The sequence below is a fragment of the Suricata suricatta genome, chromosome 15 (assembly GCF_006229205.1).
Source record: "Suricata suricatta isolate VVHF042 chromosome 15, meerkat_22Aug2017_6uvM2_HiC, whole genome shotgun sequence".
Taxonomy (NCBI): Eukaryota; Metazoa; Chordata; class Mammalia; order Carnivora; family Herpestidae; genus Suricata; species Suricata suricatta.
The window spans coordinates 31844644-31856097 of record NC_043714.1 but is presented as its reverse complement, the minus strand read 5'-3'; the positions used below and the strand labels follow the sequence as shown (position 1 = coordinate 31856097).

Genomic DNA, 11454 nt, shown 5'->3' with positions numbered 1-11454 from the left:
GGTGGGGTTCATTGCAACTTGATTCTTTGCAGCATCACCGATCAATCGTTCGGTGTCCGTAAAGGCGACATAACTTGGGGTGGTTCGGTTTCCTTGATCGTTGGCAATTATTTCCACTTTCCCATGCTGGAAGACACCCACACAGGAGTAGGTGGTGCCAAGATCAATGCCAACTGCAGGTCCCTTAGACATAGTTGCTTCTGGGTGAGCCCGGCTCGCGAAGAAAATAGCTGCCGGGAAAGCTAACGCCGCATTTAATGGGCGTAGATATTTCTAATGTGAATTAGATTCTTACTATGTACAAAACACAGCCTTAGGCTAGGGGAACTTGGACGGAAAAGTATATAGTTTCTGTCCCTTTTTAAAAAAAAAGGATATTTCTTTTTAAAATTTCAGCTTTATTGAAGTACAATTGACAAATAAAACTGTAAGATATTTATTATTGTTATTATTTTTGAGAGAGAGTGTGAGCAGTGGAGGGCAAAGGGAGACACAGAGAGAGAGAGAGTCATAAGAAAGCTCCACACTCAGCATGGACCCAATGCAAGGCTCGATCCCACAGCCCTGGGATCGTGACCTGAGCTGAAATCAAAAGTTGGAAGCTCAACCGACTGAGCCATCCAGGAGTCCTGCAAACTATAAGATGTACATTTGATGGGGCTCCTGGGTGGCTCAGTTGGTTAAGCATCACACTTTTGGTTTCAGATCAGATTATGATCTCGTGGTTTTGTGAGTTTGAGCCCTGTGTGGGGCTTTGCACTGGCAGCATGGAGCCTGCTTGAAATCCTCTCTCTCCTCATCTCTCTCTGCTCCTCCCCACTCACATTGTCTCTGTCACTCTCAAAATGAATGAATAAACTTAAAAAAAATAACGTGCACATTTGATATACATACATCCTTGTGAAAGGATCCCCCCACCTATTTAATTGACACCTCGATGTCATCACATATTGATAGGCTCTGCCCTTACGAAGCTTAGAATACAGGAGGAGATAGATTCATGTATTCACTTATGAGGTAAGCTCTTATCTGTGGTAATTCGGAGAACTAGAAGATAGTCAAATGGGACAAATGTCCTCCTTCAGCATGACACATCTATGCAAGTGTCACAGAATTAGGTCCATTACAAGGTACAACAGAGTACAAAGTTAAATCTTGTCAACTGTACCCCTATTGGGGTGCAGGAGGAAAAGATTTACAGAGGAAGTGATTTAGAGTGGAGACTTTAAAGAGGAATGTGTGTTCTCCAGGCAAGCAGGAAAGAGAATGGAATCTGTGACTGAAGGAATAGCTTTACAAAAGGTAGAAGGGGTCTGAGGAAATGCTTACAAGGTAGAGATCAGCAAGACTGCTCCAGCCTTTTGAGTCAAGGGTGAAGTTTATCCTGCCGGATAAAAGCCATTGAAGTATTTTTGAACAGGAAAGTGGCAGTATTGGATATGCACTTTTAAAAGAAGGCAGAAAAAGTGCTATAGTTAGAGGCACAAATAATATTTAAGGGAGCATGAAGAAAGCCCTATGAACTAAGTCTTCCTCATATATAAATATAAATAAATACATACATGTATTTAAAAATAAAGAGTAGGTATAAATACAGGTAAAAAGTGAAAGGTCACTCATACTTGTCATCTACCACCCCCTCCACGGCCCCCACCCACACATTCCCAGAAACTATTTTTAGTTTCTGTTACATCCTTTCACTTTCTTTGTATCTGGACCATCATAAAGAAAAAAATATTTTTAAATTTGTCTGCCTTTTTCCTAAAAAGTACCATGCCACACATAGTTTGTCCCCTGGCTTTCCTCCCTTAATAGATCTGGGTGATCTGTTTGTATCAGTCCTCTTAAAAGAGTGGCCTCATGCTTTTTTTTTTTTTTAAATAGCTGCAGAATATTCTGTGATTTGAATGTTACATAATTTGTTTAATCAGTTCCCTGCAGATGGACATTTGATTTGTTTCCATCTTTTGCTATTCTCAACAATGCAATATGAAATCTCGGGCCAAGTGTCTATGCATTTGGAATTTTGATAGGTACTGCCCAATCGCACCCTTAAAGATTTTTTTTTCAATATTTTTATTCTCCAGAGTGGGAGCCATTTTAGGGCAGGCACTATATCTTATTTAGTTTTACCTCCTTGATTCTAGCCAGAAATGCTTAATATATTGTTAAATTAATATTTATTGGAAAAGAATGAAGGTCATGTCCCTTAAATGGGGCACAATTGTTAGTGAGATACAATCAACTTTCCTCATTCCCTTTCAGAAAATTACTTCTCAAAAAAGGAAAAAGTTCAATTCAGAGAGCCAGTGGACACTTTTCACCATATGTTTTAGAAAAGATCAATTATTAAATTCTAGAACTCTAAAATTTTTTTTTTTTTACCAACTTGTCTTTTTTGAAGAGGAAAGAATATTTGCAAAAGTTTTGTCATTTAAAAGATTCCAAGGAGGCTACACCTGGGGGGCTCAGTCAGTTAAGCATCCGACTTCAGCTCAGGTCATGATCTCACAGTTCGTGAGTTCAAGCTCCGCATTGGGCTCTGCACTGGTGGTGTGGAGCCTGCTTGAGATTCTCTCTTCCCACCTCTCTCCTTGCCCCTCCCCCACCTGCACTCTCTCAAAATAAATAAACTTTAAAAAATAAAAAAAATTAAAAATCTGATGAAAATAGCAGTGTTGCCATGAAAAGACATGGAGAAAACTTAAATTCGTGTTACTAAATGAAAGAAGCCAATCTGAGAAGGCTGTATAATTCTATATACCACATTCCGGAAAAGGGAAAGCTAGGAGAGAGCAAAAAGATTGGTGATTGCCAGAAGTGGGGCTGCGGGAGCAGAATGAGCAGGTGGAGCAGAGGATTCTTAGGGCAGTGAAAATGCTTTGTACACTGTAACGATGGATACATGTCATTATATTTGTCCAAACCCATAGAATGTATGACAGCAAGCATGAACTCATGCAAACTACGGACTCTCGGTGATGACAATGTGTCATTGTAGGTTCATCAACTGCAACATCAATGATCTCAGGCTGTGGTGGGGAATGTGGACTATGGAGGAGGCTGTGAGTGGACGGAGGCCAGAGGTATATGGGAAATCTCTAAAATTTTCTCTCAATTTTTCTGTTAACTTAAAAGCTGCTCTAAAAAAACCAAAGTCTTAATTTTTTAAAAAGTGTTATTTCTTTAAAACTTTTAAAAATGTTTATTTAGGGGCACCTGGGTGGCTTAGTCAGTTAACTGTCCTGCTACGGCTCAGGTCATGATCTCACAGTTTGTGGGTTCGAGCCCCGTGTTGGGCTCTGTGCTGACAGCTAACTCAGAGCCTGGAGCCTGCTTCAGATTCTGTGTCTCCCTCTCTGACCCTCCCCTGCTAGTGCTGTTTCTCTTTGTCTCTCAAAAAAAAAAAAATAAATAAGAAACATTTAAACAAATGTTTATTTTTGAGAGAGAGACAGTGTGAGATGGGGAGCAACAGGGGGAGAGGGAGACACTCAGTCTGAAGCAGGCTCCAGTTCCTGAGCTGCAGCCACAGAGTCTGACATGCAGCTCGAACTCATGGCCCACGAGATCATGATCTGACCCAAAGTCGGACGTTTAACTGACTGAGCCACCCCGATGCCTCTCCCTTCCAAAGTGTTAACTCTTTAAAAGAATATCCTATGCTCCTTTGGCATTATTATTTTGCTGCAAACTCACTTTTAAAGACTTTAAAGCTGCCGTGTGATACAGCCTTCCAGCACCACAGGGGCAGGCCAGGCCGGCCAGCTTCCCTCTTCGGTCTCTGGCAACGACAGGGTCACAGAGTGTCCTAGCAACTGACTCAGGTCACTGTTAGTCAGGGGCAAACCTTGGAACAGATGAGTACTTCTGATCACACTGGCACAATTATCTACGCAGTTAAGCACAATTATGAATTCTAGGACTTTTCAAAGCTTTTCTAGACAATGTTCATTTTCTCTTCTAAATTTTCCTAAAACCTTATATTCTAAGTAATTGTAAAACAATTTGTTGGTACCAGAACACTTTTGAAATCTAGAGAACTTGAAAACACTAAAGGCAAATTTAGTCTTTGCCAAGTCAGCCTCTCTTCTATAGAAAGTATCTGTGTCAACACACATAGTTCTACGACAGTTTTATCCAATCTTCTTCGCCCATATTGGTACAGTGCATATTTTGTGCAAATGTAAACAGAAGTCCCAAAGTCCTTAACATCGATCCCAATAAATACCCTTGATTTCTTATCTTCAACTCTTGGTGTTTGTTTTTAAGATTTTATTTTTGTTTTCAAAAATTTTTTGAAGTTAATTTATTTTTGAGAGAGAGAGAGAAAGAGAGAGAGAGAGAGAGAGAATACAAAGCAGGCTCTAGGCTCTGCACAGAGCCCCACATGGGGGAACTGTGAGATCACGACCTGAGCCGAAGTCGGAGGCTCAACCGACTGAGCCACCTGGGTGCCCCTTAAGATTTTATTTTTAAGTGATCCCTGTATGCAATGTGGGGCTCAAATTTACAACCCCAAGATCAAAAGTCACATGCTTTACGGACTGAGCCCACCAGGCACCTTCATCAACTCAGAAGATGGCTTGGTTTCTCCCAGGATATTTGCAGATACAACATTGCATTACTTTCCCCAAGTAATTTGTTTCCCAATGTCCTATGAAATAATCTAGGACAGATCTTATTATTATCTATATCAAAAAGGAGCTGACATCAACACAGGCATAATCATTTATCTTTAATTCATGCTCAGGAGGCACAGGCATTTTAGTGGAGAAAGAGATGTGGACATGTCTACACTCCATCCCTGACAGGAGTGTTAGATTAGACAGAGCCATTCTGAGCCTCAGCACCCTCAACTGTTAACCGCAGACACGAAATCCTTATTTAGATTTATTTTCTCTATAGTTATTATAACTCGTAGTTTAATGACCCACACTTGATATTCCTGGGAGTCCTCAAACAGATTGGCACACAGATTCAAACATAGTTACGAAATGAATGTTTGAAATAATAGATTACAAAGAAAGAAAGAAACCTGAGGTACAAGAACAACAAAGTGTTGATTGATGTGCCAGGGTTTCTTAACCAGGGTACAAGGACGGCTCTGGGTGCCCAGGGCCTGCTATTACATGGAAAGTTCTGTGTGCTTGCACCCGGGTGTGTTTTTCTTAGAAGGCTCATTCTCCAGATCTTCAAAAGGGTCTGCAACCCATTTTTATCTCCCAAATGGAAGCTGAGGGTGGTTTCACTCTGACTCTTTTAGGGAGCTGGCTAAACCTCATTTTGTATCACATTTTAGGAATTTTTGTGTGTGTTGTTTGTGTTAAAATTTGCATTTTTTGGCTCATTTAAATGTTTGAGGTGGTTGGCTGGCTCAGTCAGAAGAGTGTGTGACTCTTGATCTCAGGGTTGTGAGTTTGGGCCTCACTTTGGATGTAGAGATTACTTAAAATAAGTAAATAAATAACCTTAAAAAATTAAAAGTTCAACTGAAAACTTAATAGAATTCATTCAAGTGGCTTCTGTTAGAAATACTCATTCTGCCCTGTGTTCATTCACTTTTTCTACTTCAACTTAAGTACATTTTCCTTTTTTCATTCAAGTATAGTTGACATACATTATATTAATTTTAGGTGTTTAACACAGTGATTCAACATCTAGTGGGGTGCCTGGGCGGCTCAGTTGGTTAAGCATCTGACTCTTGATTTCAGCTCTGGTCTTGATCTCACGGTTCGTAGGTTCAAGACTCATGTTGGGCTCTGCAGTGACAGTGTGGAGCCAGCTTGAGATTCTCTCTCTCTCCCCACCTCTCCCCTTTCTCAAAAATAAAGAAAGTTTAAAAAACAAAACAAAACAAAACAACTCAGTGATATACATTACAAAATACTCACCATGGTAAGTGTATCGTGACTGTCACTATACAAAATTATCACAATATTTATGCAGAGCTTCTGTACATGATTAACGTTCCCCAGTCTCCAAACTCCTAATATGCTGAAGTGATTGAGGATTTGGAATTATATTGTGATTGTTTGTAGTCTGCAGAATTATTTATCACCTGAAAGAGTTTTCTGGCTGTCTCCAAGGCTAATGAAAGGAGAAGGTTTATCTCAACTTGGGCAACTCCACCTTACCTCTGGTTCTAACTGGTCAGAACTACAAACAAGTGTTGCAGGACCCTTAGCCTGAGCAGAGCAAAGTCACCTTCAGGTTTTTTGTTTTGTTTTTGTTTTCAATACCCTTCCTAGTAGTTTTGATCCTTATTGCTTTTTCTAGAATAATCTGGAAGTTTTAAAGTAAGTACCTTATTATTGACATATGTTGATTTATAAGTACATTTGAAAATGAACTAGGGCAGTTGTTTTTATAATAAAAACAATGCTTTATAGATGAAATTCTTTGGTAAAGTTTTGAAAGTTTTGTAGCTTAAAGATAGTTTCTGGAAAAAAGGAAAAATGAGGAGGCATTAGTCAAAGGGTACAAAGTTTGGAAGACAGAAGTTAAGTAAGTCTTAAATCTGTACACCATTGGGCCTGTAGTTCACACACACTCACACACACAATAATACAGGACAGGAAGAAACTTCTGGAGGTAATGGATGGATTTATGGCATAGATTGTGGTGATTTCATGGATGTATACCTACCTCTAATCTCATCAATGTGTATACATTAAATGTGTACAGTTTCTTGCATTTCAATCACATCTCAATAAAGTGCTTGGAAAAAAGATAATTTTCATTTACATAGTGCTTTAGTTTCTAACACATTTCTCATGTATTACCTCATTTATGTCTCCAAGCAAAGCAGGCATAGTAGGCTTTCCCGCCATATTTTACAAATGAGGACCCTACGGCTCAGGTTTTGAGCCTTAGGCCACCTACTTACATCCAGCAGAGGTCAAAGTCAGTACTTTTGAATCCACGGTTGGTTTTACCACCTGCTCATCTCTTGACTTTTTTCTTAAGCTTCAGTTAAAGATAAAAACCTCAAATAAACTCTCATATCAATCTATACTGATAAACTAGGTATAGCATAAAATTCTCTGGACCAAGTTTCTTAGCATTTTGTTGTGGGGTGGGGAGGGCATTTGTCGCTGGGCAGTTCGCTGAGTCCTTCTTCAAATATTGTTTATAAATATGTAGGACGAAAATACATAGGATTACAAGTGAACAAAAGATGTTAAAATACAGTTACCAAGATGTTTTAAAATGTGTAATACATACTTCTTTATTAAGACATTAAATATCAAATTAAAGAGTGAGTGTAATACCTAGTATAAGTGCAAAATTGTGAAAATATGGTATTTCAAAGCATCTGCAAGAATTGTATAAGGATATGAAAATACTGACTTTCTAGTGGCAACAAAGCACTAACCACTGCGATTTGTTGTCTACATTCATAACGAAAGGAAATGCTCACTTTCACTTACAGAAAATTGAAAATAAAGATGTAATTTTTTTTTTCTCCTCCAAGTTCATAGACCTCTGAAATCTGGACCCTGGGAACAGAAACCGATTCTGGACTCTCAGGCATGGGAACACAGTCTGTGCTCCAAATGGGCGGTGTCATTTCTTTTTCCCCTTTTAACTTGGAGAGAAGAGCACTCTTACCTTCCAGGGTCTCACACTGAACCAGGTTGATGTAGTCTTGCTGGGTCAAGAGGCCGGCCTTGCACCCCCGCACCAGGCCTTCCAGGTAGCCATGGTCCACGTTAAAGTAGAACTCTGCGCCCTCCAGCATGGCCAGAGAGATCCCAACCAATGTGGGCTGAAACAGCTCCAGATTCTGGTCAGCTCCTGAAGGTTTGTCTCTAGTCTGGAAAAAAAGGCTAGCAGTTATGAGGCGTTCTCAGGAAGAAATCTATCAGCTGATAGTCAGGGTTTTCATGACTAGTTTCTTCTGGTTTCTGTGGCTTTCAAGAGCCTGTTCAGCCGTGTTTTCACAGCAACAGTAAATCAGCTGGCAAACCTGAGTAAGCCCAGGAAGCAAACCACAGAGTAGGAGACAGGGAGAGTCAGGGCCCTGCTCCATCCCTCCCGGAGCAGCAGGCCCCCTCCCAGCTGTGCCATTGGAAGGCCTGAGACACCTGAATGTTTCAGGAACATTCCTCCCTCCCTCGGAGCATGTGAGCTTTCAATTGTAAATGGCATTTGTCCTAGATTTCTTGAAGATTACTAATATGAAGAAAGAGAGGGCTTTTTTTTTTCTTTTTTAAAAATTAAGTTTTGTAAATAGATCTGGTGCGAGCTGGTAGTTTGTGTAAGAGTCACCTTGGGAGTCACCTTGGGATGGTGACCGAGCAGCCATTTCTCTGGGGGTTGGAGGAGAACACCGTGCACCGAGAGACCCCACCCCTCACCTGCATACCTGGAATGTTCAGCCCCATTTGAAAACAACAAATCATGAAGCTCCAGTTTTCCCCCACCCCGACAGGCAGGCAACCTATCCTGTCCCACCGTGACCCTAAAATGCCCTTACTTGGTAATCTGCCCCCCAAGACCAAACCCGGAACCCCCTCACCCTTAAAACCCCGCCCCTCTCAAACCTGGCTTGACTTCCCGGACTCCCCAATCCCGGGGTCACGGAACCTCTACCGGGAATCACAGATCCCAATAAAGGCTTTCTTGGCTCCATAACTTGGTCTCTTTCTTTCCTCTCATCTCTGCCTCCATCTATTAAATCTTACAGTTTGAAGGATCCTGAGAAGCTAATTCAGCAATGCAGTTGCTTAGGGTAAAACAAATGTTTAGTAATGTTTTTACATTGCAAAGGCTGATAGCTGTTTACCCCACCTCTCTCCCTACCCCTAGCCCCTTGTCTGGGATCAGAGCCCAGAAAACAGTCCTGGAGGCAAATGCACAGAGCTGTGATTCTATAATATGCCACTACTTTTATAAAATTGAACCGTTGATAAGGCTCTCTTTATTTTCTTTTTCTCATTTAAATCTCATGATTACTGGAACATATATCTAGGCAGATGGTATTATTACCAACATCACAGATAAGAAGCCATAGCTCAGAATCCATGAGGCAGCTCAAAATGTACAACCATAATACAGTAGGTCGTTAATGAAGCCAGGACTTAATTATTGAGTTCCATGCTCCAAAAAGGAGTGCTTGTTCTCTCCTATACTTAGCACAAAAATTGTGTCAAATATCCTAAATGCTATTTTACATAGATAGTATTTTACTTTCATATATATTGTGTCAAATTCTTAATTGAATTTAAAGTGCCAGAAATTCCCTGATCTCTGTCTTAGTATGTTCAAACTGGGAGAAGCTAGATAAGATAAAATTACAAGAAATTCTACTTTAGTTGTTGAAAATCAGAGAACTAAACGAGTTGGCATGGTATTAAGTAATAGAAGTTCTTTTTATTACCATCATCATTATCCAACCCTCTGCCCAATAATTCCACCATCCCCAAACTCCCTGAGTATGTTTTAGGTTGAATCATATGAACTTACAACTTTTGTAGACAAAAAATATATATATGGTTGTATATCAGTAATTTTATACAGTTCAATTCAATACAAACTTACAATTAAATAATTTATAAGCAAACTCATCATTCCCTAATTATGTTAGTATATTACTACTGTTTATGCACTTGAAGTTATATCTACCAAATATATATGGTAGATGTTCTGTATTATCATGTGCTTCTATGCATCTCTTTCCAAGTAAAGGCTTAATGATGTCATAATTGTAACTTATATTTGACCATGGTGAGAGTGTTTATACTGTGAAAATAGGCAAATGGCATAAATCAAGGCTTGATTTATTTTTGGTCATTTGTCCAAACTTAAGAAAATGTTGTAGAAAATGTTAATAATGCAAATTAAAAGTATGTGGTATCTATAGCCATTACAATGAGAACTGCAAAACTGGAAGAAGTAGTCTTATTATTCAAAAACTATTATCCGACTTAGCAAAAATGGCACTCACATAATGAGGAACAAATGAAGTTGATATATGGCTTTCTTGTTTCATCCTACTCTTTAGTATAAATAAAAACGGTCAACCTCCATTAACACTGGAACTACATTTATTTGTCAGTTGCAACCAAAGTTTGGCTACAGAGAGTAGAGTTGAACAAAGATCAATGAAAGCATTCTGTGAAAATCAATGGACTATATGGAATTTACAATATGGAGTATTACTTTATTGTTATTTGTAAATTGAGTGGTACATATTCATAATATTATAAAATTTATAATAAGAATATACACAGTATTTTGGAGAGATAATGGCTGTTAAGCATTCAGAATATAACTCGCAATCCTCAGAGTTTTGCCCAGAGCTAGCCTTGCATGTCAACGTGCTCAAAAAAGAGTATTGTGTGTGTGCGTGCAAAAAGACTTTTTAATTTGCTATCTTTTACATGTACATGTAGAGCCACGTTCCAGTGTTTCTTTAAAATGATAGACACCAGGGCTCCTGGCTGGCTCAGTCTGTAAAGCTACGTCTGTAAGGACTCTTGATCTTGCAGTGGTGAGTTAGCCCCATGTTGGGTATAGAGGTTACTTACAAAAGTTTGTTAAAAGATTACAAAACAATAAAAAAACCCCTGATAGATACCAACTTCCTCTGCGATTGCAAAATTCATGGATGGGGCAGGCCAAGTACTTCCCCTTCTCTTCACATTGTCCTTTAAACTTGGCATAAACAAAAATGTTTCATTCCTGCTGAAGGTGGTCAAAGATGAGATCCAACTCATGAGAGATGAGAGGAACCCCAGTACAATGCCGTGTAGCTGGAGCTTCTTTAGAAATGCATCCCCGTGGTGCAAACAACATAAAGATGTTCATTTCAGTGTTTAAACTCTAAATGATGTTTAGGAGAGCAGCTTGGCATATGACAGAGTGTGGGTTTAAGTTATTTCCTCTCTAAGTACCAGTGGGTAAAATGAGGACATAACACTTACTTCATAGTTTGTTGTAAAGATTAAACGAGATAAAATCCTTAGAATGCTTAACACATGTAGGGATGTGTGCTAAGTATGTAATAAAAGAAACTACTGCGATGGCTTCTCCTCTTCCTCCTATACTACAAACCACTATGATCGTCATCCCTTAACACTAGATCCTTCAGGCCAGGGAGTGTTTCATACATCTTTCTGTCTTCAACTGCTTAGTAGCATCCATGAGGGGAGCAGATGTTCAATAGCTGTTTGCTGGAGGACCCAGAACTGGACTTCTGAAATGACCGCGCTTGCTCTGAGAGTCGTTAGCTGGATGTTTCTCTAGGAAGCCCTATAGTTGATAAGTGTGTTTGAGGAATGAGTCTGTTTTGTGGATTTTGTAGCATGATACATACATATGTATGCTTATCTGTAAGGTATACAAGATTTATTGTGACTTTCTGTCAATTTTAAGAGCCTTCAAGTGTCATTACCTTCATAGCATTGAGAGATTAACTTATTTTTCTAAGAAATAGAGATACTCCTT

The 11454-nt window shown here is 39.4% G+C and overlaps 1 protein-coding gene across 2 annotated transcripts in view; it reads right to left on the bottom strand.

The window, feature by feature from the left end:
- Positions 1–7991, bottom strand: part of ATP6V0D2 (ATPase H+ transporting V0 subunit d2) — a 42399-nt gene extending 34408 nt beyond the window's left edge. The window contains exon 1 of one of the 2 annotated variants that reach the window (XM_029923951.1): positions 7615–7991. In XM_029923951.1, the coding sequence (XP_029779811.1) occupies positions 7615–7744 (130 nt within the window). In that variant the 5' untranslated portion in view covers positions 7745–7991. The remainder of the gene's footprint in view (positions 1–7614) is intronic. The other variant, XM_029923950.1, reaches the window with a different exon arrangement.
- Between the last annotated feature and the right edge of the window lie 3463 nt (positions 7992–11454).